The following is a 27,803-nucleotide window of genomic DNA, read 5'->3' as shown; positions in this document are numbered from 1 at the left end:
CCTCGGCCAGATTGGTTTTATTGACTTTTGTACTTGATCTCATCTCAGCATGCGGAGTCTATATGAGCTGTTAATTGGCTGTAATGTGCCCTTGCTGACTATAATATAAGAGGCAGAATAAATGTATTTCCCATATTCAATTACAGGCGTAAAGGCTTTAACAATGTAAATGTTTCCGTTCCATTAGCCCTATCTGAGGGAATTTGCTTTATTACCAGCTTACTGCTTTTATGTATTTGAAACGTGAATACGTATTTTAGTCTTCGTTGAGCAGGGTGTAAATTATAGTATCACTTATGTACACAGGCTTAACACGTGTATTGTACAGCGTAGATATATGGAAAGTAGACTCCTTCATTTGTAGTACAACAATTTAATGGCTGAACTTGTGCAATCAAGGAAAATACTAATAAAACTTTCCAGCAAACGGAATATATGTTCATAGTTTGTATGCATTGGGACACTGAGGCTCACTTATCAAAAATGTCTGACAGAAAAACTGACCGCTTTGCCCATAGCTGCCAATGAAAAGACAAAACTGCGCTGTTATTGGTTTCTATGGGCAATATGGCTAGTTTGTCTTTTAGACAGTTTTGCTAAATCACGCTGAATATCGTTAAGTCTGTACATTACATAACAGTGTAATATCTGACATATTTGTGGTCTGTTGGGTATTATAGTGTCGGAAGGTAAAACTAGTGCAAGGCTTTATTTGTACTGGGCTCATACGGCTATAGGAGCCATGACCAATGGGACAGATTTGCTGCAGTCCCTTTTGAATGTTATGATCCTGATATTCTGTTTCCCAATGGCTTATAATGGGTCAATCATAGTTTTTGGATTATGTTTTTTCCTGATGGAAAAAAGCGGCTAACACAACTATTAACCCCTAATTGTATGTTCACTCCGTATTTGTCTCACTTTTTTGGTTCTTTTTTACTGCAGTTAACAGAAGTTGACATAAGTGAATGTAAAATAGTACCACCGCCCTAAGCTGTAAACTGTGCCTACAGCGGCCCATGCATATGAGCGTGGCTTTACATGGGAGCACCATCAACCGAATAATTACTTAAATGAGTGAATTAAAACAATTGTCGTTCGTTGTAAACAGCCAACCACAGGGTGATGAGCAATAATTCGCTCACTAATTGTTTAGTTCTAGCTGACCCAAAAATAAAAAGTCCCTGGTTGATCAAGTCACCTGGTGTGACGGCACCGTCGTTCATTTTTGAACAATTTACAAATTAATTTCCATAGTTTCCCTCTTCAAAGGTTATGTTGGCAAACAGCTAATTAACGATAGGCGCTCTGTATGCAAGCATTCAAGTGACTATCGTTTGTACGCTTCAATGGCTTTTCTGAGCGACTGTCTAAATGATAGTTGCTGAATATAAAGGTAGCATAAGTCAACCAAAATGACCAATATTTACCCATTCCAACCGACCACCTTAAAAACTATATGCAAATGACTAAAGGCTGTGTGCCAAAATTGTAATTTGTAAGGTTGGATTTTTTTCTGCAGTTGTTAGCAGAAACTACACATCTGTGGCATGATTGTAAGAATCCAGACCATGATTTGCAACTTTTGTGCAAGTCCACTCTGTTAAGGCTCATTCACATGGGCATAAGTGTATTTCGGTCATGTGAATACTCTAAAAATCGTTACACTTGCTTATTGCAGTGCATATTTGTGCTGGCCCAATCACTTCAATAGCCTATTACAGTTTGTAATACGCATCAAAGCAGGATATGCTGTGTATTTTTTCATGCGAACATTGTGTTGAAAATTGCGCTTATATGAACGAACACATTGAAATCAATGGGATCTACCATTTTACTCTGGCATATTGATTGCCTGATCATTCAGTTCAACAAATGATTGCTTGTTAGCGTACTGACTGAATCTATTTGTATTGCCAATTTAAAGGGGCTTTCCAGTTGTAAAATATTGATGGCCTATCCTTAGATCTTCCACTTGGGATCCACAGTAATCATTTATTTGCTTGTTCATGCACTGAGTTGATTTATGCAGGAAGCAGAGAGCTCCATTCCCAATTAAGTGGCCAGATTTGGTATTGCAGGCCATTCCCTTCAATGGGAACTTTGCCTGCAATACCAAACCTGGCCACTGCAGTGGGAACTGAGCCATCTGCTTACTGCACAAATCAGCTTAGTTCATTGACAGAGTGAACGTTTGACTGGAAATCCCCATTAAGACGCACAAAGGGTGTGACTGGTTAGTCACATTTGGAGCAATGTATTTATAAATATCTGAGGACGTAATTGTGTCTTACATGTGAATCCCCTGCCTATTCCATAATAGTCAATGATAATAGAGACATTTATCCAGTATGTTTTTTCTTCTTTATCTTTTTTATAGGGGGAAAATAACTCTGAATACTTTTTAGGCCTCACCCCTGTAGGACTGGTGGTATACAAGAGTAAGAAGCAAGTGGGAAAATATTTCTGGTAAGTAATTGTTTCTATATAATTATGTATGTAATTGCCCATACCACCTTGTTCCATGGACTGAGATGATATTTGTGTATACCAACCTGTGAATGAAGGGATGGGCTCTATGCAGTATGGGCATGTTAGGGTTATTTAAATAGACTGAAGGCAGCGCATAGTGTCTCCAGTTTTATCAGCTTGCAAATTGTATGGAAGCGTACCATGTTGGCAGACGGCAAAGCTGTGACTATTGGTCCTTTATACATGCATAGAATTATGGGTAATGTACTGTCTTCATCGTGCAGCTTCACCTCCAGTATTAGGACCAGCATAGACATAACATTAAATGTGTAACTTCTGATTATCAGCATCAAGCAAAATACATACGGTACTAAAATGCTTCACCACCACTACCGCATATGAAGCTAGCCTTAGGCTCTCTCACACATGAATGCGGCAAAGTGCTGCAATTTAAATCCTGTCCCTTCGCCGTGCTTTACCTTCGTTTTCGGCTGCAGTGATGCTGCGGCAGACACCGGCTTTTAGCACTCCTAATCATTGATGAAGTGCGCTAAACACTCAATAATAGAACAGACTCCGCTCAAAAATCGTGGCGTCACATTCGAGCCGCTGTCTGAGAGGCTTCATTAAAGACAATTGGAGACTCTGACAGCATTTAGCGCTGCGCTAAACGTTGAAAAAAATGGTCTGTGTGAGGGAGGCCTAAGGCCGCTCTCATACAAACGTTTTTTACAGAGTGGCGTTTTAAACTCTGCACTAATCGCTGTAAGCCGCCTCTATTAATTTTAATGGGGCTTCTCTGATAAACGTTCAAGCACAGGGTTTCTGATGCAGTGATTTTCTACTGCAGTCTGCTCTATTTTAGTGTGTTTTAGCGATTTTTAACGCACCTAATTACCCATTTCAATGATGTGGTGCTTTGAAAACACTTTTGAACATGTTTGTAAAACACTGTGTTTTTCCGCGGTTGCAGACACCTGTGTGAGAGCAGTCTAAGACGCCTATGACCTATTAAAAGACGTAAATCTTCAAATTTGGTGGTTTTCATTTAATATTATGACTGCTGTGTGAAACATGATATGATCTACACATAGAAGTACAGAGATGCTAAGTTTTCCCTGTCCTTGCTTTCCTTAGCTGGGATCACACATGCACAGTTTGATCATTTGAATTTTTGGTGCATTTTTTGTAGCTGAAATCTAAAGTGCAAAGTGAAGAAAAAGTATAAAGGGAAGACTGACACTTCTGTCCTTTGTATCCTATATTTGGCTTAGAAAACTGCTTCAGAAACTGAATGTACTATTTAGCCTACTATTGGCACGTATTTCTCCTAGGAGTATGTCCACAAATCTCGGGCTGACCATAGGTTTTATGGCCTGAACCAAGAGCATTTGTAGAATGGCCGATAATTTAGTTAGTTCTGTTGTTTGACCAGAGATTGGCCTGGAATCTGTAGGCATAATACGAACGCACTATTGCACCTGTCTTCTGTTATAAAGCAAGCCTTAAAAATATTTTTCATTATACACTATGTTGACAAAAATTTTGGGACTTGCATAGAAGGTGATGAAAATTAAATTGTAATCATAGTAACATAGTATGTTAGGCGGAAAAATGACATACCAGTATATCCATGGAGTTCAGCCTATTACCCCCCAATGTTGATCCAGAGGAAGGCGAAATTCCCAATGAGGTAGTAAGCAATTTCCCTCATTTAAGGGGTAAAAAAATTTGTTCCCGAATCCAAATCTAGCAATCTGAATAATTACTTTCTTACCAGATAAAAATAGCGTTGTGTTATGTATTTTGGAATTGACAATCTGAATAATCCCTGGACCAAAAACCCTTCTGAAGTAATTAGTGACTATAATTTGTAATATTGTAATGCTTAAGAAAGGCCTCCAGGCCCCTTTAAACTCTTATTGAATGTGCCATCACCACGTCCTCAAGCAGAGCGTTCCATAGTCTCCCTGCTCTTACAGTAAAGAACCCCCTTCTATATCTGTGTAGAAACCTTCTTTCCTCTAGATGTAGAGGACGCCCCCTTGTTACAGTCAGTCCTGGGTATAAACAGATGATGGGAGAGATCTCTGTATTGTCTCCTAATCTATTTATACATAGTTATTAGGTCGCCCCTCAGCTGTCTTTTTACTGCGACGAATAGCTCCAATTTTGATAACCTCTCTGGGCATTGTAGTCCACCCATTTAATTTATAACTTTAGTTGCAAGCCTTTGAACCCACTCAATCTCTGATATGTCCTTCTTGAGTACCGTTGCCCAAAACTGTGGGCCTGACCAGTGTGGTCTGACCAGTGACTTGAGAACATTGTTCTTCCTTTTTACGTCATGTGCCCCAATACCTCTCTTAATGCACGCATGATGCAGCAGCTGCCTGACACTGATTGCTCCAGTTAAGTTTACAGTCCTTTTCTAAGTCAGTGTTACCCAGTGTTTTCCCATGTAGTATGTAATGGTGATATGTATTTCCTCTGCCCATGTGCAAAACCTTACAGTGTTAAACCACTTTGCTAATCGTAAAAAAAATAATGGACAGCAGGTGCAGCCCTAAGGCTGGGTTCACACGGGGCGGAATTATTATAGAATTTCTGTGCAGACTTTTTCTGTACAGAAACTCCACTGGCAATTTTTATCCTGGATAAAGTAGCAAAGTGGACGAGATTTACAAAAATCTCATCCACACGCTGCGTAGAAGCCATTGCGACCAAGCCACGCTAAATCTGACATGCCGTGCGGAATTCAAAGCCGTCTTTGCTGTGGCAATCTCGCCTTTCTATGGGGAAAGATGGCTGCAGTGGACTGCAGGCCGTGTAGCCGCTTCAAAACCTACGCCGAACGGCACAAGGTTTGAAGTTGCATTTCGTGTGGTCATTCTGCGAGATTTACGCGGAATTTATGCCCCATGTGACCGCAGCCTTAGGCCGGCTTCACACGAGCGTGACGGGCTCCGCAGTGGAATATTCCGCAGTGAAGCCCGTCACGGCGCCCCCCAGAGACCCCATACTTACCAGCGGAAGATAGCGTGAAAACGCTTTCCCGCCCACCGCCGTCGCGTCACGCCCACCGCGTCACATGACGCGGCCGGCCGTGTCACGTGACACGCCGGCCGCGTCATATGACGCGGCGGCGGTAGGCGGGAAAGCGTTTTCACGCTATCTTCCGCTGTGTTAGAGCGGGAGATAGCGTGAACGGACGGCTTCCATTGACTGCAATGGAAGCCGTCAGCGCGTACACCCGCGGCAAATAGAGCATGCCGCGGGTGAGGACGGGAGATTTCACGGTGCGAAATTCCGCGGTGGAATTCCGCATCGTGAGCATTGAGCTTTTAGGTTCAATAGAACCTAATAGCAGGGGGCAACGCAGCGGATTTTTGCCGCGAATTTACGCGGCGTAAATCCGTTCGTGGGAAGGAGGCCTTATAATGTTAGGAACATTTAGACAAAACCCAGTTTTTGTTTATTAATTGTTTTGCAGCCAGCACGTGTGTGATGCATTTCGGGGACATGGCCCCTTCTCAGAAATGGCTGGATAGAGTACTACATAAAACAGATATACAGAGAAAGATAAGAAAAATGACAAATTGGGAGAAAGGAGAGACAAAAATAAAGAAAAACTAAGAACTAGGATAAACAAGTATAATAAATTTAAACATAATGGAGAATAACAGAAGATAAGTAATTAATAATTGGTCAGTATGTACATAGTAGTTACAGTAGTTGGCCTCTATACAGGGTAATAGGGAGGCATGTTGTCAGTAAAGGGGATGGAAGTAAGACAGGGCTTGTTCAAGTCTATTGTTATACAGCAGTTAGCTGCAAGAGTGAAAGGGGAAAAAAAGGAGGAAGAGAGGTGAACAATAGGGGGTTTTGCAGGGGAGGGATTAGGGATAGAGGGGATATTAATCAAATTTCTCCTTAACGCTTAATGGGGCAAATGAGTAATATCTACAATGAATTAATAGGAATACAAAGAATTGGTAAATTATAATGTATAAATAAACTAAATGGTAATTACATAAAAAAATAGAATGTCCGAACAATAAAAACAGGTTTCGTATTGAAATACCTGTGAAGTTCATGTACTGATTAAAGAGAAATGAATGTATATTTAAAGTAAAATAAAGCATAAAACAATATGGAAACAGTGATGGTGAAAAAATATTGAAAGCCAAAACACACTATGGAGTGGTAAAACGGACAGTGAGGGAGCAGAATAACATCAAATAACCATAGTTTTAAAGGAAATTTCTTAGAATATGTTCTAATTAATAAAATATTAAAGGGGTTGTCCCGCGCCGAAACGGTTTTTTTTTTGTTTTTTTTTTAACCCCCCCCCCCGTTCGGCGCGAGACAACCCCGATGCAGGGGTTAAAAAAACAACCCGCACAGCGCTTACCTGAATCCCGGCGGTCCGGCGTCTTCATACTTACCTGCTGAAGATGGCCGCCGGGATCCTCTGTCTCCGTGGACCGCAGGGCTTCTGTGCGGTCCATTGCCGATTCCAGCCTCCTGATTGGCTGGAATCGGCACGTGACGGGGCGGAGCTACACGGAGCCGGCATTCTACACGAGCGGCCCCATAGAAGACTGCAGAAGACCCGGACTGCGCAAGTGCGGCTAATTTGGCCATCGGAGGGCGAAAATTAGTCGGCTCCATGGGAACGAGGACGCCAGCAACGGAGCAGGTAAGTATAAGGCCTCATGTCCACGGGGAAAATCAGATCCGCTGCAGATTCTACATGTAGAATCTGCAGCGGGTCCCTCCTGCCCCGCGGACATGAGCGCTGAAAATAAGAATTAAAAGCATTTACCTATCCGTAGCGGCCGGCGAAGCTCTGCTCTTCCTCACGGCCGGATCTTCATTTTCGGCCGGCGGATGAATTCCTGACGCCGGCGGCACGTCGCCGGCACGTCGTCGACGTGCCGCGCGCATGCGCCGGGCACATCCGCCGAGCCGAAGCAAGGGAGATGCGGCCGTGAGGAAGAGCAGAGCTTCGCGGCCCGCTGCGGGTGAGTAAATGCTTTAAATTCCTATTTTAGGTCTCCCGCGGATCCGGACGGCTTCCATAGGCTTCAATAGAAGCCCGCGGGAGCCGTCCCCGCGGGAGACCCGCATGAAAATGGAGCATGGTCCAGATTTTTTCATGCTCCATTTTTTTTAAAATCGCTTTTATTGACGATCCGCGGGTATTTATCTACCCGCGGGTGGTCAATGCATCCCTATGGGGTGCGGATCCGCGCGCGGGAGATCCGCTGCGGATTTTAAATCTCATTTTGCCCGTGGACATGAGCCCTAAAACTTTTTATAACTTCTGTATGGCTCATAATTAATGCACAATGTACATTACAAAGTGCATTATTATGGCCATACAGAAGTGTATAGACCCACTTGCTGCCGCGGGACAACCCCTTTAACTCTAATAGATATAATCAACATTAATATAATGTATAAATAAACGCTCGTGTGAAATAAAATATCAACCCTAATCGGTGGTATGAGCATTATTATGATAAACGCTAGTGTGGATGTCTGGGCAGTGCACGGTATTTAAATGTCCCAGTATCTGCTGTAGTATTACTGCATAAACTTTCCTTATACTCCGAGGCAAGAAGAAGTGGACGGCTTCCTGAAGTGAGGAAAGTTAAAGGGCTCTATAGCCCGCAGTATTGGCATGGCTATTTCTAAATTGGCGCATGCGCATTGGTGCTGGGATGCAAGCAGAGATTTAAACTTAGAGGGAAAGAGAATGCTGGCAGGATATCAAATAATGTGTTTTAATAGGACTCTGCCAGTAGAATTTCTGTCAGAGTGAGGGTTTTAGTAGGACTATGCAAAATCCTTGAAGGAAAAGGGGATGATAATGGTTAAATGTGGAAGTAGAACAATGATTATAAGAAAAAAATTTAGATATGAAGCCAAAAACAAAAAAAAACTACGTCCGACGACATGACCACGACTCCCAGACAACTAGCAACCAATAATTCTCTATGTGCTTAGTTGGAAAACTCTGTGCCCAACAAGAAAAAACCTTGAGCGAAAAGAAACAAAACGCGTCAGTAAAAATGTTCAACCTTTCTAGCCATTCCCTCAATTCTGCTGGAGAAAGGCCTCTCGTTCTGCCTCTCTAACAAGATAAATTTCGAACTGTTTATTGATGTCAGCAGTTTTATAAGAAAACTCACACATACCAAGCATTTTGTCATTCTTTATTCCCCCAAAAAATGCTGAAAAAAACAAGATCATACTTTATCTTCTATAGCATCTCAAGATGATCCTCTATTTCCTCCGCCACTTCAAACTGCCCTAAAACCAAGTCGGTCTTTTACCTTGTAGATTATAAGGGTAATCACACAGGGACGTTTTTTAAGGCCCATTTACGTGGAGCGATGATCGCTGAAAAATTGCTGAAAAGTGATCGTTTGAGCGATCATCGTTGCGTCTAAACGTGCGCCCATTGTGCACTTTTCGTACACTGCTAGCTGATCGTTAAATTCAGACCAACCTAAAAATTGTCATTCAGCCTTATCAGGATTTCTTCACGGGTAGTGCTAATAGTATTGTTTCCCGTTGGGGAACAAAGTAACTGAAAGCACATAAGAGCCCTCGGGCTATTAACTGCTTTCAGCTAAAGGCTTCATTTGCACACTTAATTGCTATTAAGTAGCTGAGTAGCTACTTAATAGTTTATGCAAAATGATCGCTCAAAGCTGTCATTCAAACTGTCATTTGAGTGATCATCGCTCCGTGTAAATAGGCCTTAACCCTAGTCTCCTCTGAACTTTGCAATATCAATACAATATGCAAAGTAGCAAACCATTTAAACAAAGAAGACAAAAGAGCTATTCGTTCTCTGGCTGAAAACAAAAATCTGATCATTTAAAATGCGGATAAAGGAGGCTGAGTGGTATTATAGGATCGTAAAACCCTCATAAAATTTGCATGGCCTCTATTTAATCTGGCATAGATTATTGCATTCCAATTTCCAGCAACCCCACCAGAAAAACCCCTAAGGGTAATCATTCTGTTAATTGAAACAACTCCCTACCACAGGATCATCACAGATGAGGAAAGATTTCCTCAATCTTAAAAAATTCCCAGCTTCCAATCTAGCACCTCCCCAAAGTCTGTAAGGATCAACTCAACCCACCTGGTATGTTTTATAATCTCAGGTATTAATTGCATAAGGAGAAATCTTTCACATTATGTAGATATCTTGGATAGTTATGTTCACTAATTGGACTCTTATCTTAAAGACTGTTTTTCTCTTGTGACTATTCTTACAAATATTGAGTGGAAGCCCTCCTACAGATGGGCCACACTCAATATCACATTATATTCAAATATTCCCCATGACACTGGTACCAACATTGTTGTATCACTATTGGAGAATGATCATTCTATACCACACATACAAAAACAGTTTATTTCTAGAGATGAGCGAGCACCAAAATGCTCGGGTGCTCGTTACTCGGGACGAACTTTTCGCGATGCTCGAGGGTTCGTTTTGAGTAACGAACCCCATTGAAGTCAATGGGCGATCCGAGCATTTTTGTATATCGCCGATGCTCGCTAAGGTTTTCATTTGTGAAAATCGGAGCAATTCAAGAAAGTGATGGGAACGACACAGCAACGGATAGGGCAGGCGAGGGGCTACATGTTGGGCTGCATCTCAAGTTCCCAGGTCCCACTATTAAGCCACAAAAGCGGCAAGAGTGCCCCCCCCCCCGCACTGTCAGCATAAAGATCGTTCTCCTCTGCCACAGCAGTAACAGCTGTGGCAGAGAAGAACGATGTTAGCCCATTGAATTCAATGGAGCTGGCAATACAGCAGGTTCCACTGAAAGCAATGGGCTGCCGGCGTGCGCTGGATGAATTGTCGGGAAGGGCTTAAATATAGAAGCCCTTCCCTGCAATTCATCCAGAAATGTGTAAAAATAAAAAAAAATATACCGTATATACCGGCGTATAAGGCGACGGGGCATATAAGACGACCCCCCAACTGTCACCTTATACGCCGGGAATACAGCGGAGCAAAAAATAAAAATCATTACTCACTTCCCCCGGCGTTCTGCGGCGCTGCTGCAGGATGTCGCTCCCTCCTGGTCCCCGGCAGAGCATTGCTTTCTGGACGCAGGGCTTGAAATCCCCGCCTCCAGAAAACACACGTGCCTTCAGCCAATCACAGCCAATGACAATGATGTCATTGATTGGCTGACGGCGTGTGTTAGCTAATCACAGTAGCTTTCTGGAGGCGGGAATTTCAAGCCCTGCGTCCAGAAAGCAATGCTCTGCCAGGGACCAGGAGGGAGCGACAGCCTGCAGCAGCGCCGCAGAACGCCGGGGGAAGTGAGTAATGAATTTTTTTTTTTACACTTTCTTTTTTCTTTGTATTACCAGCGTATAAGACGACCCCCGACTTCAGAGCAGATTTTTCGGGGTTCAAAAGTCGTCTTATACGCCAGTATATACGGTATATACTTACCTTGTCCCGGCAGACGGAGTTCAGCGCGGCCGGCCTACAGTGGGTGTGAAGGGGGTGTGAGTCAGACCTGCCCCCTGATTGGCTCAGCGCTGAGTCTGACTCACACCCCCTTCACACCCACTGCCGGCCGCCGCGGCTGAACTCCGTCTGCCGGGACAAGGTAAGTAATAGTATATATATATATATAATATATATATATATATATATATATAATGTGTATATATATATGTATATTTTTATTTTAACACATTTCTGGATGAATTGCAGGGAAGGGCTTATATATTTAAGCCCTTCTCGACAATTCATCCCGCGCACGCCGGCAGCTCATTGCTTTCAGTGGAACCTGCTGTTTTGCCGGCTCCATTGAATTCAATGGGCAAACATCATTCTTCTCTGCCACAGCTGTTACAGCTGTGGCAGAGAAGAATGATTTGTCTTCTATATGTTCTCAATGGGGTCGGCGCTGCTGCCGCCGGCCCCATTGAGCGCATATAGAGAAGAGAACAGGAATCGCAGATCGCAGATAGGTGCGATCTGCGATTTCTATGGCCTAAGAAGGACCGTTGGGGTTCTTGAAGCCTAAAATCACTCCTAACGCTCTCCCTATAGCAGCTCCGGGATCAACAGCACTTTCCCTGAACTATGTCAGAATGCATCTGTGGCGAGCCGCAGGCGGGCAGATTTTAATACTCGGGTGACACCTGATCTCGCCAGCCACTCACTGCAGGGGGGTGGTATAGGGCTTGAACGTCGCAGGGGGAAGTTGTAATGCCTTCCCTGTCTTTCTATTGGCCAGAAAAGCGCGCTAACGTCTCAGAGATGAAAGTGAAAGTAACTTGAACATCGCGTGGTACTTGTTACGAGTAACGAGCATCTCAAACACCCTAATACTCGAACGAGTATCAAGCTCGGACGAGTACGCTCGCTCATCTCTATTTATTTCTGATAGTATTAGATTCATTCTGGAGAATATTATATTTTTCATTTGACTCGCTATTATTCAAACAGATGAAGGTGACAGTGATGGGCACGTTGTTCTCTTTTTCTTTCTTATTTTTAGTGTAAAAATTGTATCTATTGTTTTTAATCGTATTCTGCATCAATTTCTCTAATATGGTTTTCAATTATTTTTTCACAATCATTGTTTCCACATTGTTTTATGCTTTTTTTAAACTTTAAATATGCATTAATTTCTCTTTAATCAGTACATGAATTTCACAAGTATTTCAATAACATGTTTTTATTATATATAACCACTATTTGTTTTTTTTCCTATATAATGTAATTTTTACATAGAATCATAGAATGTTAGAGTTGGAAGGGACCTCCAGGGTCATCGGGTCCAACCCCCTTGCTCAGTGCAGGATTCACTAAATCATCCCAGACAGATATTTGTCCAGCCTTTGTTTGAACACTTTCATTGAAGGGGAACTCGCCACCTCCCGTGATAACCTGTTCCACTCATTGATCACCCTCACTGTAAAAGATTTTTCTAATATCTAATCTGTCTCCTCCCTTTCAGTTTCATCCCTTTGCTTCTAGTCTTTCCTTGTGTAGATGAGAATAGGGTTGATTCCTCTGCACTGTGACAGCCCTTCAGATATTTGAAGACAGCTATTCAGTCTCCTCTCAGCCTTCTTTTTTGCAAGCTGAATATTCTCAGATACTTTAATCGTTCCTCATAGGACATGATTAGCAGACTACTTAGCATCCTGGTATCTCTTCTCTGAACTCCAGTTTGTTGATGTATTTTTCTGGGTGCGCAGAACTGGACACAGTACTCCACATGAGGTCTGACTAGATCACATGAGTTAATTAACGCCCTCTGCTCTTCATTTTACTCTATGCTTCTCTTAATACATCGCAGAATTGTTTGCCTTTTTGCTGCTGCATCCAACTGTTGACTCATGTTCAGTCTGTGATCTACTATTATATCCAAGTCTTTTTCACATTCGCTGCTCTTAACCTCAATTCCTCCCATTCTGTATGTGCTTTTAAAAATTTTTTTCCCATATGTAGGACCTTGCATTTCTCCTTGTTAAATACTAGGGATGAGCGAGTATACTGGCTAAGGCAATACTCGCTCGAGTAATGTGCCTTAGCCGAGTATCTCCCGGCTCGTCCCTAAAGATTCGGGGGCCGGCGCGGGGCGGGCAGCTGCGGGGGAGAGCGGAGATGAACGGAGGGAAGATCTCTCTCTCCCTCTCTCCCGCCCGCTCTCCCCTGCTCCCCGCTGCAACTCGCCTGTCATCTGCAGCGGCCCCCGAATCTTTAGGGACGAGCAGGGAGATACTCGGCTAAGGCACATTACTGGTGCGCGTAGTGCCTTAGCGAGTATACTCACTCATCCCTATTAAATACCATACTGTTAGTCGCCACCCATATATATATTATAGGCAAAAGCCCTCACTGACTCACTCACCACTAATTCTCTAACTTCCCGGTGTCGTACAAACAAGAATTTGGCACGAGCATTCTTTAGGTCCTAAGTAAGAAAAGCTTAAGGGGTCACAACTTGATTATCCAATGCTAATTACAAAAGGAAGTGCACAACTATGTAATCTAACTTACCGGTGTCATACAAACTTGAAATTTGGCACGAACATTCTTTAGGTCCTAAATAGGGAAAGTAATGGGGTCACAACTCGGTTATCCAATGCTAATTACAAAAGTAAGTGCACCCCTATGTAATGTAACTTCTCGGTTTCGTACAAGTATGAAATTTAGCAGAAGCATTCTTTAGGACCTAAATAGGAAAAGTGATTGGGTCACAACTCTGTTATCCAATGCTAATTACAAAAGTAAGTGCACCCCTATGTAATGTAACTTCTCGGTTTCGTACAAGTATGAAATTTAGCAGAAGCATTCTTTAGGACCTAAATAGGAAATGTGATTGGGTCACAACTCGATTATTCAATGCTAATTGCAAAAGTAAGTGCACTCCTATGTAATGTAACTTCCCGGTGTCGTAAAAAACCTAAAATTTGGCATGAGCATTCTTTAGGTCCTAAATAGGAAAGGTAAAGGGGTCATGACGCGATTACTCAATATTAAGTGTAAAAGTAAGTGCACCCCTATGTAATGTACCTTCCCGGTTTGGTACAAGTGTGAAATTTGGCAGAGCACTCTTTAGGTTCTAAATAGGGTAAGTAAAGGAGTCACTACTTAATTATTCAATGCTAGGTGCAAAAGTAAGTGCACTCCTATGTAATGTAACTTGCCGGTGTTGTACAAGCATGGAATTTGGCACGAGCGTTCTATAGGTCCTAAATAGGGAAAGTAAAGGGGTCCCAACTCTGTTATCCAATGCTAATTGCAAATGTAAGTGCACCCATACCTGGTTTCGTACAGGTGTGAAATTTGGCACAGCAATCTAACTGACCTCTGTGTGCATATATTAAGGAGAATCTACCTAACCTCTATGTGTATATACTGAAAACAATATAACTGACCTCTATGACAAATGATTAATTACTTATCTTCTGTTATTTTTTATTATATTTATTATTCTTGTCTATACTAGTTCTTAATTTTTATTTTTGTCCCTTAATGGGGCTCAGTATCAAATGTTCCAGAATAATGCCCTTCTATTATTTAGCACCAAAATCCACACTGCTATCGTGTGGATTTGGATGTGGGCTTAAAAATAGTAGAGTACTGTTGATAATTCTGCATAAAAACCTTCAGTTAGACATGTGGATATTGGTGTGGAATTCTGAGACTGCAGCAACAGCAATGCGGTTGTGGAATATTCCATTCTTTCTGAAAGTTCCCTAAAGGTAGTTTCACCCATAAGCTTTTGCCACACTTTTTTTATGCTGTTTTTATCAGCCAAAGGTAGAAATGAATCCAACAGAAAGGAGAAGTTGAAGTCTTGCTTTTATGGTTTTCATATCTTGTCAATCTACTTTTGGGTTTGGCTCAAAAAGCTGCCACAAAAACCTGTGCCATAAACACTTTGGAAAAGTCCAGATGTACACGATCCGATGACTCTCCTAGTTTAGAACTACATTCTCATAGAAACTGATCAGATTGGTTTAGCAGAAGTGACACCTCATAAACCCCTGCTGATACAGTTAGAGATTTTCTTTGAGGTACTCCAGGATAGCATCTCTTAGAAATCCTTCAAACATTTTACCCACAATAGAAGTGAGACTTAACAGCCTGTACTTTCCAGGTTAAGTTTTTAACCCCTTTTTCGAATATTGGCACCACATTGGCTATGCGCCAATCCAGTGGAACAGACCTCATCACTATAGAGTCCTTAAATGTAAAAAACAACGGTCTGTTTAACTCCCTTAGATCCCCGGGGTATATGCCATTTTAATCTTTTTAAGGCGGTTCTGCCTGCACTTCTTCCTGGGTTAAACTGGTGAAATTTAATGGAGAATATACTTTATAACTCTGTATCTCATCTGACATTTCATTTTCCTCTGTGAATACACTGGAGTAAAAACTATTTAATAGATTTGCTTTCCACTTATCACTTTCTACAATTTTTCCTACATTATTTATTAAAGGGCCAACACTTTCAATATTATTTTTTTTTACTATTTATGTAATTGAAGAACATTTTAGGGTTAGTTTTACTCTCCTTGGCAATAGCTCTCTCTGGCCCCTCCTTTTGCTGTTTTTATTTTATCCCTATAGGTTTTTAGTGCTTCTTCTCTGCCTTCTTATTATAGTAGTTGAAATGCTTTCTTTTTGCTTTTTATTGCCCTTACCCCTAACATCTTTATTGAGACGCATTGGCTTAATCCTTTTGCTAACAGTTTTATTTATGTAAGGTAGGAACTAGTCACAGTAAGTATGTAAGATGTTTTCAAAACTTTCCCATTTATTGTCTGTACTCCTATTTTTGAGAACATTGTCCCAGTCAGTAAGGTTAAGGGCATTTCTGAGCTGACTGAACTCTGCCTCTTTACAGTTTAGTATTTTCGTAGCACTCTGATAAAACTCCCATTTTGAAAGACCAGTGGGAATTTATTATATTATGGTCACTATTTCTCAGGTGTTCTTCAACCTGCACCCCTGTTGTTCTGTCAGATCTGTTGGTTGATATTTAGTTCAGAATGGCTGTCCCTCTAGTTGTGTACTGTACAAATTGGGTGAGAAAATTATCTTTAGTTATTGACAGAAACTTGTTACTTAAATGAGATCTGCAATTTTCAGCTTACCAGTTTATATCCAGATAGTTACCATAATAATTACCTCATTGTGATTTGCTGCTTCATCTATTTGCCTTAGTAATAGATTTTCAGTGACTTCTGTTATATTTGGTGGCCTACAGAAAACCCATATGAGGATTTTATTATTGTTTTTCACTCCCTGTATCTCTGCCCATAGAGACTAGACGTGTTCATCTCTCACATATATCTTCCTGTAGTGTGGGCTTTAAACAGGACTTTACATAAAGACAAAACCCTACCCCTTTCTGATTTTTACAATCTCTTCCAAATAGACTGTAGCCCTGTAAGTTCACCTCCCATTCAGAGCTTTTATCCAACCAGATCTCAGTTATTCCCGCTATTTCATAGTTTTCCTCAGACATTATTACTTCCAGTTTATCAACCTTATTGGTCAGACTTGGCATTAGTCACCATATAATTTAGAAGGTTTTGGTTATCCCTATTAATTGTTCTGCTGGTTCTAACTGTACTAGCCACTCCCACTGCTCCACCACCGTTTCCATTACTTAGTCCCAGGTCACTGTCTATACTGTCTTCCCCTCTAGCTCTCTAGTTGCCCTCCCCTAGTCCCTAGTTTATACACTCCTCCAACCTTCTAGCCATCTTCTTACCCAGCACAAGTGCACCCTCTCCATTGAGAAGCAGCCCATCCTTACAGTAAAAACTGTAGCCAACAGCAAAGTTGGCTCAGTTTTCTAGGAACCCAAACCCCTCCTTCCTATCCTACATGAACTCTTTTTCAATATGTTGTTGAGCCACCTGTGGCCTCAATGATTGCAGTAACCCTCCTAAGCATGTTTTCCACCAAATTCCAATAGATGTCTGGAGGGATTTGCCTCTATCGCTTGAAGAGCGCTTCAGATGCGGGTGATTATGGGCATGCACAGATACGGTGTTCTAATTCGTCCCAAAGATGCTCAATGGGATTAAGATTTGGATTGGGGTGGCCAATGAAGTTTGCAGTCGTTCTGCTACTCAAACCAAGCCTCAACACTGCGTGCTGTATGATACAATGCTCTGTCATGTTGGTAGAGACACAGAGCTGTACCAAAGTATTGCCACAGGGTAGGTAATGTTACATTTTTACTATAACCAATAGCCTTATTCCTTTCCAGCAAAAACACCCCCACATTGCATATCCCCTTCGCTTGACAGCACAGGATTGGTGGATGTCCCAATACTTTTGTCAACGTAGTGTATGCCATTTTAATGATTATCCTTTTAGCTAAAAAATATTTGAATACTGATGAGGTTAGAAGAAAGTCTAAGGTTTGGGCTACATATAAACTGGAATGAATTTTGGCTGCCAAATCTTCTCACCTCCTTCCCTCAGTGACCACATCTTCCTTTGAGCTGCTCTCTCTGATATCTCTGGTGGGTCCCAAGCCTTTCTCTGTTGCAATCTGGCTGTCATTGCAGCCCAAGCGGTGTGCGTAAGTGAGCCCTTTTCTGCCTCTTAAAAGGTCAGCATGCACATCTAGCTTTCCATTCCCTGCCAGTCCAGATAGGTTTTGCTTTATTTAAGGCCACTCCTCCCACCTTAAGGGTCGCTGAGCAATTAGTCTGTGAAGGTGCTATATAGATTTCATCTTTTTTCTTGGTTTTAACTCATACCTGTTTGACTCAGCTTTTTGTCCTCTCCACACCAGACCGCTTGTTATGGGACTACCCTTTCTCTGTCTGCTGCCTGCTGTAACCTTTGGCCTAGTATATCATGTGCAAGAATTCCTTCTGTCCCAACTTCGGCTCTCTTTGACGTCTAGTCTGTCTACACTACCTTTTTCCACATTACAGGAATTTTGACCTAACCTTGGCTCTGTTACATGACCGTGTCTCAGTCTATATCCTCCAGTACCGTACTATGGTGTACCTGACTATTTCTGAGTTAGCAGTCTGGGGTTCCTTACATCAAAGATCAAATCCCAATTGGTGGGGTTAGAAGGTGAAAACCGGGGATTCCCAGGTTCAGCCCTCAGATATCGCCCTAATTCAAAAAGATTAAGGCCTCATGTCCACGGGGAAAATCAAATCTGCTCCGGATTTGTAACGCGGATTTGGGCCGCGGATGCAGTGCGGATGAGCTTAAAATAGTATTTTATTGCATGCGGATGACACGCGGATGCGTTTTTTTTCACGCGTGTATGTACGCGGATGGCATTTTTGCATCTGCGCGTGAAAAAAAATGCAAGGCCACTGAAAAAGAAGCCAAACTTGTAATCCGCATGCAGATTTCACGCACCCAAATAAATGGCATTTAACACCCGCAGCGGATTTCCCGCACCCCATAGAGATCAATGGGGCCATCCGGAGCGTGATCCGCACCTAAATGGAGCATGTCCATTTTTTTTCATGCTCCATGATTTTTCTAATTCACATTTATTGACCATCCGCGGGTATTTAGCTACCCGCGGGTGGTCAATGCATTCCTATGGGGCGCGGATCCGCGCGCGGGTGATCCGCTGCGGATTTTAATTATTATTTTCCCCGTGGACATGAGGCCTTAGAGGCACAGTAGATCTACATTCACTGTCGTGACTTGTGCATGGAGTAATTGTGATGTAAATGTCATACATCTTTGTGAATTTAATTTTTTTTATTAGTCTACGGAGGAAAAAAATCACAGTACAAAACAAATCCCGTCATTTCAGTGATTTTTTTTATACAAATTTTTTTCTTTCTCTTTTTGCTTGGCTATAGAGCTTTGAATTGACTAGATGTGTTTCTGTGGAAGGCATGTGAAAATGTTTGTGTAGTCCAGCACTGTGCATTACAAGTACATTATTAGGCAAGGTGTGCAGATGAAGTAGCTATCCTTTGTTTACATGGCACAGAACAACTTCTCGTTTGTACTTACTGGCACTGTTTGTTTCGTCCTGTTGTTTGTACTTGCTACTTGTGAACATTTACTGGGAGAATGGAATGTAGTTATCAGTACAAGGTTATGTAATCTACAGCTGGCATGACTTTTTAGCCCTGATCCAACAACCACAAAATATATCTCCGTAGCAACTAGCCAGAAATGTAATCAAAAATTGTGAACTTTTCCTTATAAATCATGTAGTTAAAAATGCATGAAATTGTGGATGAATATTCAATCATGTTTTATTTTTCTGTAATAGGCCTAAAATTACAAAGATTCATTTCAAGGAGACGCAGTTTGAACTACGAGTTATTGGGAAAGATGTAAGTAAATTAAACTGTCAGTGTTGATATACCTCTACTGTGATACATAATTAGTGATGTAAGAGTGACATAAGTAACATTTTTGGATCTATAACTTTTGCTTGGAAACAATAGGATTTCAGGAATGAACGTAAAAGGAACAAGATAAATGTAATATGTGAAAATATACATATGTGAATTAATTATACCATTTATTAAAGGGGGTTGTACAACTAAAAAACTAATTGAAAGTTGCTCACCATTCTGTAAAAATGTAAAGGCATATTTATCTCACCCGATCCCTTATGTGCCAGAATTGTAGACATGACTCTTTTCAGGTGACAAGGCTTGGATGAAGCCTGCTTTTATTGTAGCAGCTTCCCCACATCATGTGATGTCTAAAAGTGTATTACTCTTAGAGAATAATGTAGGGAACTCCTGAGAAATTGTTTTACTTAGACATTTCAAAGAATTGCAGCTCAAATAAGAGTGGAGGTCATAATAAACATATGGAATAACAATAAGGCCGTATTTACATGGCCGATAGCGAGTTGAGCCTGAAATTATGGGCCGCGACTCATATTGTGCGATGTACGGGACACCACACTACTATTCTCGTGCAAGACTCGCACAAAAATAGGCCATGCTGCGTTTTTTCCGCCCATTTAAATAGTCCCATGGCATACATTGGGGTATATTTTCGCACAAGTTTTGTGTGTATTGCAACGCACAAAACTCATGCTAGAATATCGGCCATGTAAATATGGCCTAAGATGATTCAGAATCTGAGTTTGATGCCAGTTCTGAATTTGGTCATTTAGCCATTATTCCACTATACTTCAACTTTGGTTCATCTAGCACAGTTCTATGCCAATGATTCTAAGTAGATGACCATACTTCTGTTACAGTTTACAGGCAAAATACACCCTAAAGCATTTTGTTTTCTTTCGTTTCATTGGCAGCTTAAACAGTTTGGGGGGCTGTCTTGTACATATATCCTGTATATAACACCCCAAAGTCATAAAAACGTTACATGGATTTTAAAGACTGTAATGTGCTGTATAACTGACCTACAAATGCTCTACTTGGAGCTGATTAAATAGGCTAATCACTACATAGTAGCTCAAGGCCCTTTTACACGCAACGATTATCATTTAAAATTCATTGAAACAGCCAAAAATGAGCGATAATCGTTACATGTAAATGCAGGTATCATGAACTTTTCATTTGAATGATGATTTTAAGGTTAACTTAAAATCCATCATTCAGCCACTGAGAGATAAAGCAAACGCATTTATCTTTCAATAAACCACATGTTGTTCTCCCCACGGCATGTTTACACTAGCCGGGAGAGAACAATGCAATCTTCTGGCAGCTGCAAGGAGAACAATGCGGCCATATGCTGGGCTCTGCAAACAACTCATGCAGGCCCTTTTACATGCAAATGAAGATGATAAAGTGTTACTGGACATTAACAGTTTATCATCTTCATTTACATGTAAAAGGACCTCCACAAGTTGTTTGTAGAGCCCAGCATGTGTTTAAACACAGGTCCAGCTTTGTAAACAGCTGACAGCACATTCCATTGTTCTTCTAGTGGCTAGTATAAACATGCCACAGGGAGAACATCCTGCAGTCTATTGAAGGATGAACTAAATACATTCCAATGGAACATATATGCTCAACCTTTCAGCGACTGAACAATGGGTTTTAAGTCAACCAAAATCCATCATTCAAACGAAAAGTGCACAACATGTAACGATTATCGCTCATCTTCAGTCGTTTGGATGAATTTTGAGCGATAATCGTTGAGTGTAAAAGGGCTTCAACTCTCATAGACTTCAATAGAGGGTAGCTAGCCTGAATCAGTTATGGGTGTCAAGGGATTTCTAGTCTTCCAATAGGTTATATATGAACATACCCTGGATGTTCAAACAAGTGCATACTCCCCCATTTAGTCCTCTCTCTACTCTGTCCCTGCTGGCCTTCACTATCCTGCAGTCAGTCGCTGGCCTCAGTGGTACCTATAAATGGTTTAAAAATATTCTTAGGCAAAATGCAAAAAAGCTTGCTTGATTATTAAAGGGGCGGTCCAATTGTAAATTGTTGATGACCTATGTGCAGGATAGGCCATCAATAGTAGATCAGCAGGGGTCTTCCGCCAGTGACCTCCGATAATCAGCTGCATACCAGAACTTTGTTCATGCACTAAGCTCCTTTATGCAGGAAGCAGACAGCTCTGTTTCCAGTGCAGTGCCCAGGCTTGCTATTGCAAATCATGTTTCCATTGAAGTGAATGGGAACTTTGTCTGTAATGCCAAGCTTGGCCACTGCAGTGGGAATGGAGCTTTCTAATTCCTGCAAAAATCAGCTCCGTGCATGAATGCACTGGCGTGGAAAAAAACTGATCGGCAGGGATCCCTAGCGGCAGACTCCTGCTGATCTACTATTGATGGCCTGTCCTAAGGATAGGACATAAAACGTTTACAACTGGACAATCTCTTTAAGGCCCGAAATAGGCTGGTTGTTAAGGGGTTAAGATCATAAAAGTTGTATTAAAGACTTTTCTTTCCAAAGGAAAGTGGAGTTCTGCCCCCTTTTTAGAGCTCTAAAGGTGACATCACTTTATATTTTCCTGCTACTTTATAAACCCGTTTATTTGTTTTTCACATTTTATGGACTAATGTTTTATTTTAGGTGGTTTCCACTCACTTGACAGACAAAGGTGTAGTTTTTCCCACCATTTCATTTTCCTTTTTTTTGTGGAAGGAGAGAAAATTATGGATCCAAAATCCACCTTTTCATGGCTTTGATCTTAGCCTAGGGTATGAAGTGTGTTCTTCTTTATTGATAGCACATAAAGAACAGTCTCCAAGTTGCTGAAACTGAACCAAAGGGATTAGCAGAGGTGAACAAACAAAATGAAACTCCGTCTGCTTCTCAGAAAAAAAAAGGATTTTGAATCCTATAATGCAGCAACATTTATTTCTCGTAATGCTTACCATCCCCCTCTGTGAACTAACCGCATCCTGACCGCACCCAAATAATACTGAACATCTCTGAAATATTTCTGCTGTCACTGACCTGAGCTACAGGCTGTTTGCCCGGGGATTAAACTGTAAATTCTCCAAAGTTTGTTAAAATGAACACCGAGCCAGCTAACTGGCACATACCAAGATCTGCAAATAGCACAGGAGGAATGAGGTATGTTGAAGGAATTAGGGAGGATGTCCTGCTTGGCAAGTTACTCTAACCCTGTACAGCTTCTAGACTGACCGGTCTTCCTAATATGTAATCATTGCACACGGTACATGACTTGGTGTACAATATCCACACATCCAAGCACACATTTCCAACTTTCCTTTAGCAAAGACTGCATAAAAATATTAACAATCGAAAAGAGAAATAATGCAGTTCTTTATTATGACTTGTTGTAGTACTATTATGTTGTGTGATGGTTGCCATCTATACGTACAGTAATACTTCAGTTGCACATATTTATGTACATAGGACTGCAGTGCAATTTTTTTTAAAGCAACCCTCCTGTTCTGGACAAACAAAGATGGCCGTATGGCTTCTCTGACTATCTGATGTACATTGTGCATTAATGTGCATCATTAGTTTAATGTGATTGTTCCCAGCAAGAAAAAACAAGTAATCTTGTAGATATGATACCTTTTAATGGCTAACAAAAATACATGATGTTACAGCAAGCTTTCGAGATATTGCCCCCTTTGTCAGGCCAATGAATGAAACTAGTTTGTACAAAGTTTAGTCTGATGAAGGGGGAGATATCCCGAAAGCTCGCTGTAACATCATGTATTTTTGTTAGCCATTAAAAGGTATCATATCTACAAGATTACTTGGTTTCTCTTGCTGGGAACAATCACATTTTGCTCTACTGGCCAACGCAGAACCAATCTTTTTGCATTAGTTTAAGACACTATAAGCTACTTTGATCGGCAAATGCTGCCCACATGCACAGCACTGATCAGTTAGAGCATGATATAGTGTCTTAGACTGATGATGCATATTAATATACAATGTGCAGCAGTTAATCAGAGAAGCGGTGCGGCCATCTTTGTTTGTCCAGAATCGGATGGAAGTCGCTTTAACTGTTAAATTTTTTTTGGTGACTTTATAAGTTAAAATTTCATGCCCAACTTATTTTTCATGTAGTTTATTGCATATCAACTTAACATTCATTGGACAAAAAAAGTTAAAAATGTCAATACTAAAATTTTGTAAGTAACATGACTTACTATTGCTGACAATTGCACAATTTGTGTTTACTGAATAGCGCTGGCTTTGTGGAAATACCTGTGTTCACACTGCTGCATAGGTAATAATGTGTTCTTGCTCTGTATCAGATGGACATAATGAATTATGCATAAGTAACTGCTAAACTAAACCCTGTGCAAGAGCATCTTTGCCCTTCCATAAGTTGGATGTCAATGGCATGGTATGAATTAAGGGGGTGTTCCAGTGTTCAAACAAAAAACTGAAAGAAACTTGATTGATTTTAGCTTGTTGCAGTGTGTTCATAGCCCATCTATAACTATAATAACCATACCCCTCAGTGCCCCAGATCCAATGTGACAAGCCAGATTGTCTGATCTGTCCCAGGTGTCCCCTCACCGGTCTCACTGCATCCCAATGGCCCTTCCAGCTGTCATTCAGGCTAATAATGGTACAGTGCAGGAGAGGGAGCACAGTGCTGTTATGTTATGGCTGCAGTCACTATATTATGCTTAACCATTTTTATTGAAGCATTTTAGTTTTTACATAACCGCAAATAAACATTTTCAATCCTTATCATTGCATGTATCTTTCATTATACAACCACAGTGATAAATTCCTAATTATGCTAATATCACTTAATTAGTATCACTGTCTACCCAACAGTTGCGTATATTTCTGCCCTATTTTTCAAGTTTTCACGTGACTCCTAGCTCTTAGTACAGCTACCAGAATTAAATTGTGGAAGAGGGGAAGGAAGAAGAAATAATAACAAAAAAGGGAAAGGGGGGGGGGGGGGGGGGACTGTAAAAAACCCTCATCCACACGCCATGCACACATCAGTGGGACAGAAAAGACCTATAGTATAATGCTATGTGGAAGAAAAAATATGTGTCTATACCCATGCAAAGTTATTATTTCTCGTTAGACTATAGAAAGAAATAGTAAGATCAGTCCTATACTATTGTCTGTGAGTTTCCAATCAGTCTCTTACAGTCCAGAGATTTCTGAAAGTGTAACCAGGGACTCCAAATACATACTGTGTTTACCTGAAAATAGGTCCTACCCCGATAGTAAGACCTATTGGGTTTTCGGGGGAGGCTTGAAATTTAAGGCCTCCCTCGAAAATGGGACCTATTCCGGTTACCCTCCCCCCCCACCCCCCCAATAAAAATTAATACTCACCTGCTCTGTGGCATCCCGATGGTCTCCGGCGGCTCTCCAGGGGCGCGGCGTCCTCCTCCATCTCACAGATGCCTTCTGCTGGCGACGGGGCTTTGAATCCTCCGCCTCCAGCATCTGTGAGACGAGAAGGTTGCCGCACCACCGCGGGACACCAGGACACCATTGGGACACTGCGGACCAGGTAAGTACAAGGTCCTCCCTGAAAATAAGACACTGTGCTCTTTTTGGGGTAAAAAATATGAGTTATATTTTCAGGGAAACACGGTATAAAGTTCACCCAACTATCTCTCTCCTCTGCCACCAACTCCTCCATGGTCATAAACTCGTTAACCTCCTGTTGTCCGGATATTTTGCGTTTTCCATTATCTACCGTGTTTCTCTGAATATAAGACCATGTCTTATATTAATTTTTGCCTCAAAATAGGCGCTAGGTCTTATTTTCAGGGGATGTCTTATACTTACCGAGCATGCTTAGTTCAGGTCCCTCCCAATGCTTGCTGGAATCTGACGCACAGCATAATTCCTGTCTCTATATCACGATGGCTGTGATTTGGTTCTTCAAACTCCACTCAGTCCATAACTGATTGTGCAGCTGTTAAAGAAACTCGTTGAACATAAGCATACGATACACTACTTATTTGAGCAATATAGAGAACTTTTAGGACAATGTGTGCTGTATGAGCACCACATGGCATCCCTTTTATTTATGCAGTGTAATTTGTCTCTCCATGGATAATATATGAATTTTTTTATTTTTATTAACCTACTTGATAGTATACAGTACAAAAGAAAACTATATATAACCATATCCTGGATGAAATGTTTATCGAGTTAATGTAGTGGTGATAGGGCACTGCATGCTACTAGCTTTGCACTATATGGAACTATCACTATCTTTCAGCGTTCATAATTATGTTGTCTAGGCACTGTATAACAGTTTTTCAGAACCCTCTATGACACTACCCTTCCTGAAACATTATGCTTTTCTTGCACTTGTAGCAGTATAATGTAGAAAAAGGTCACTAGAGAGCTCAATACGTCTGTCTGGCAGGGAAAGGGTGCCTCTGTTGGTTAATTAGGAGGCACCTGAGAGTTGCTTTATGAAAAGGAGGTTTGCCTCCTAACCTGGTAGCTCATGGCTTCTCCTGAGTGTCTGACTCTTGGACTTCCAGTATAGCTCCTAAAGTCTGATGTGATATGCCAAGATGCTGATAGGACTTGCTAAGGCGTGGTACTGGACTATGTGATGAAGTGTTGGGAAGTGTTGGCATTAGGCCTATTTGTAGTGAGGGACACTACTAATGTTTAGATAGAGGCCAGATGGCCAGGTATTATTTTCGTGTACAATGGAAGACGTCGAACTATGTGAACCTTGCTATGCTTGTTAGCAATAAAATTGGTAGACGCCAGATTTGAAGAAGCTGTTGTTGTGGACTGTTTCTGTGCATATGCCACCCATCTTATAAGGAAAAGATGACGATCCTTGTGTGACTAATTCTCTCGTCACACAGTGTATTTACTATTTGTGCTGGAATACTACTAGGGTTTGGACTAAATAAAAAAAAAATGCTGTAGGGCAGTAGAAGCACTACACATTGTCAGTATCGCAGCCATTTCCCGGGCATAGTGATGACCAGGCATTTATGGATCCTTATGCCAACTCTTTTATATCTAGTAAAAATCCAACAGTTTTGTTGACAGAATTTAGTTTCCCTTTTTCTTCTTTCATCAGTTTTTTTATTTTAATTCTGTTACTAATGTCCCCTCTTTTTCTTACTACTAGTTCCTTAGCACAAGGAGAACATAGAAATAATGGCTTGCTGTTTCATGAATCATCATGCCCAGCGTTCCTTGAGTTAATCTTCAGTTGCCCTGGCTGCCAATTCTCGCTTCTCTGTAATAACTATGCCTGGCATGCATTATGACGTTCCTTAAAAGGCAAACTCTTACCAGCAATACCTGTTCGTAAGGACAAAGAATTACTCACAGGTGTCTGTGTTAGCTGCCTAGACTAATGACCTGCGGCACAATACTGGCAGAAATCACGGTTGTGCCTTTGGTTATTAGCAGTCAATGAATGAAAGCTTTAAGAACTAAGTAAGTTCTTGCGTATAATTAATTCTAAGTCTTCCTCTTTTAAAGTGACTTTGTTTTCGGGACAAAAGTCTATCCTGGGACCGTAGGGGTATATTACCTGCAGTTCTACTTCTCTACCATCCCTCCCATCCGCCGGTTCAGGGACCAGTGTTCAGCTGTCTAATATGGCCATCACAATTTTCTAATTACCTAATGCAAACTAATAACTGCTCTCCAGTTGGCCAGCTTTCATCATATGAGCAGCACTCGCCACTCAGAGAGCAGGTATAGTGCATTGGCAGTCTAACACCACCAATGCACTGTGGGGGTTAGGTAGTGTGAAGATTGGATGGCCAAAATAGGACTTGGTAACGGTGAATCGGAGGGAAGGCAGAGAAGAACAACTGCAGGTAATATACCCCTTGGTCCCAAGAGAGTCTTTTGTCCCAAAACCAGAGGGTCACTTTAAGGAGATGCAGATGATTATTTCTATATTGGTGCTTAAATAGGTATTAGTGTTTCAGAAAAATAAAGATGGTTATTTGTAAAATGAAAAGTCATACACATTTTTAATATACGCACTAGATGTGTAGCAAAAAGTGCAGACAATTCAGTCAGCAGAGCAGGTGGACTGGATCAGGTATAACAAACACCGTACCTCCTCTTCCTCCAGCCTTAAGAAAACACAGCAGGAACGCACAGAATATGCGATTATCAGAGCTGTCAAATCTTCCTCTCAGTTGCCGTTTTTTCTACCTCGCTCCCCACACCAGATAGTATCTAGCAAATCTACCGTTATGTGGCCATAGATGATAATCACCAGCGCCGCTGATAAAGGAAAAAAGGCTTCAAATAGCATCATTTTGCAAGTAGTACTTGATAGAAAAAGCTGTTTTTATTCCTCATACTAACATGTGAGATGATTGGAACATGCTGAACAATTGCCTAACCCAGGGTTTCACCCACTAGTTTGTCTGGGG

The 27,803-nt window shown here is 41.4% G+C and overlaps 1 protein-coding gene across 3 annotated transcripts in view; it reads left to right on the top strand.

The window, feature by feature from the left end:
- Nucleotides 1–27,803, top strand: part of EPB41L4A (erythrocyte membrane protein band 4.1 like 4A) — a 262,636-nt gene that overhangs the window by 175,448 nt on the left and 59,385 nt on the right. For all 3 annotated transcript variants that reach the window (XR_010792817.1, XM_066603055.1, XM_066603054.1), the window contains 2 exons: nucleotides 2,381–2,469; nucleotides 19,281–19,344. Coding sequence is in view for 2 of the 3 variants with exons in the window: in XM_066603055.1 (XP_066459152.1) it covers nucleotides 2,381–2,469; nucleotides 19,281–19,344 (153 nt within the window). In the remaining variant the exon portion in view is untranslated. The remainder of the gene's footprint in view (nucleotides 1–2,380; nucleotides 2,470–19,280; nucleotides 19,345–27,803) is intronic.

This window comes from Eleutherodactylus coqui, chromosome 5 (assembly GCF_035609145.1).
Source record: "Eleutherodactylus coqui strain aEleCoq1 chromosome 5, aEleCoq1.hap1, whole genome shotgun sequence".
Taxonomy (NCBI): domain Eukaryota; kingdom Metazoa; phylum Chordata; class Amphibia; order Anura; family Eleutherodactylidae; genus Eleutherodactylus; species Eleutherodactylus coqui.
This window is presented reverse-complemented; position numbering and strand designations above follow the sequence as displayed.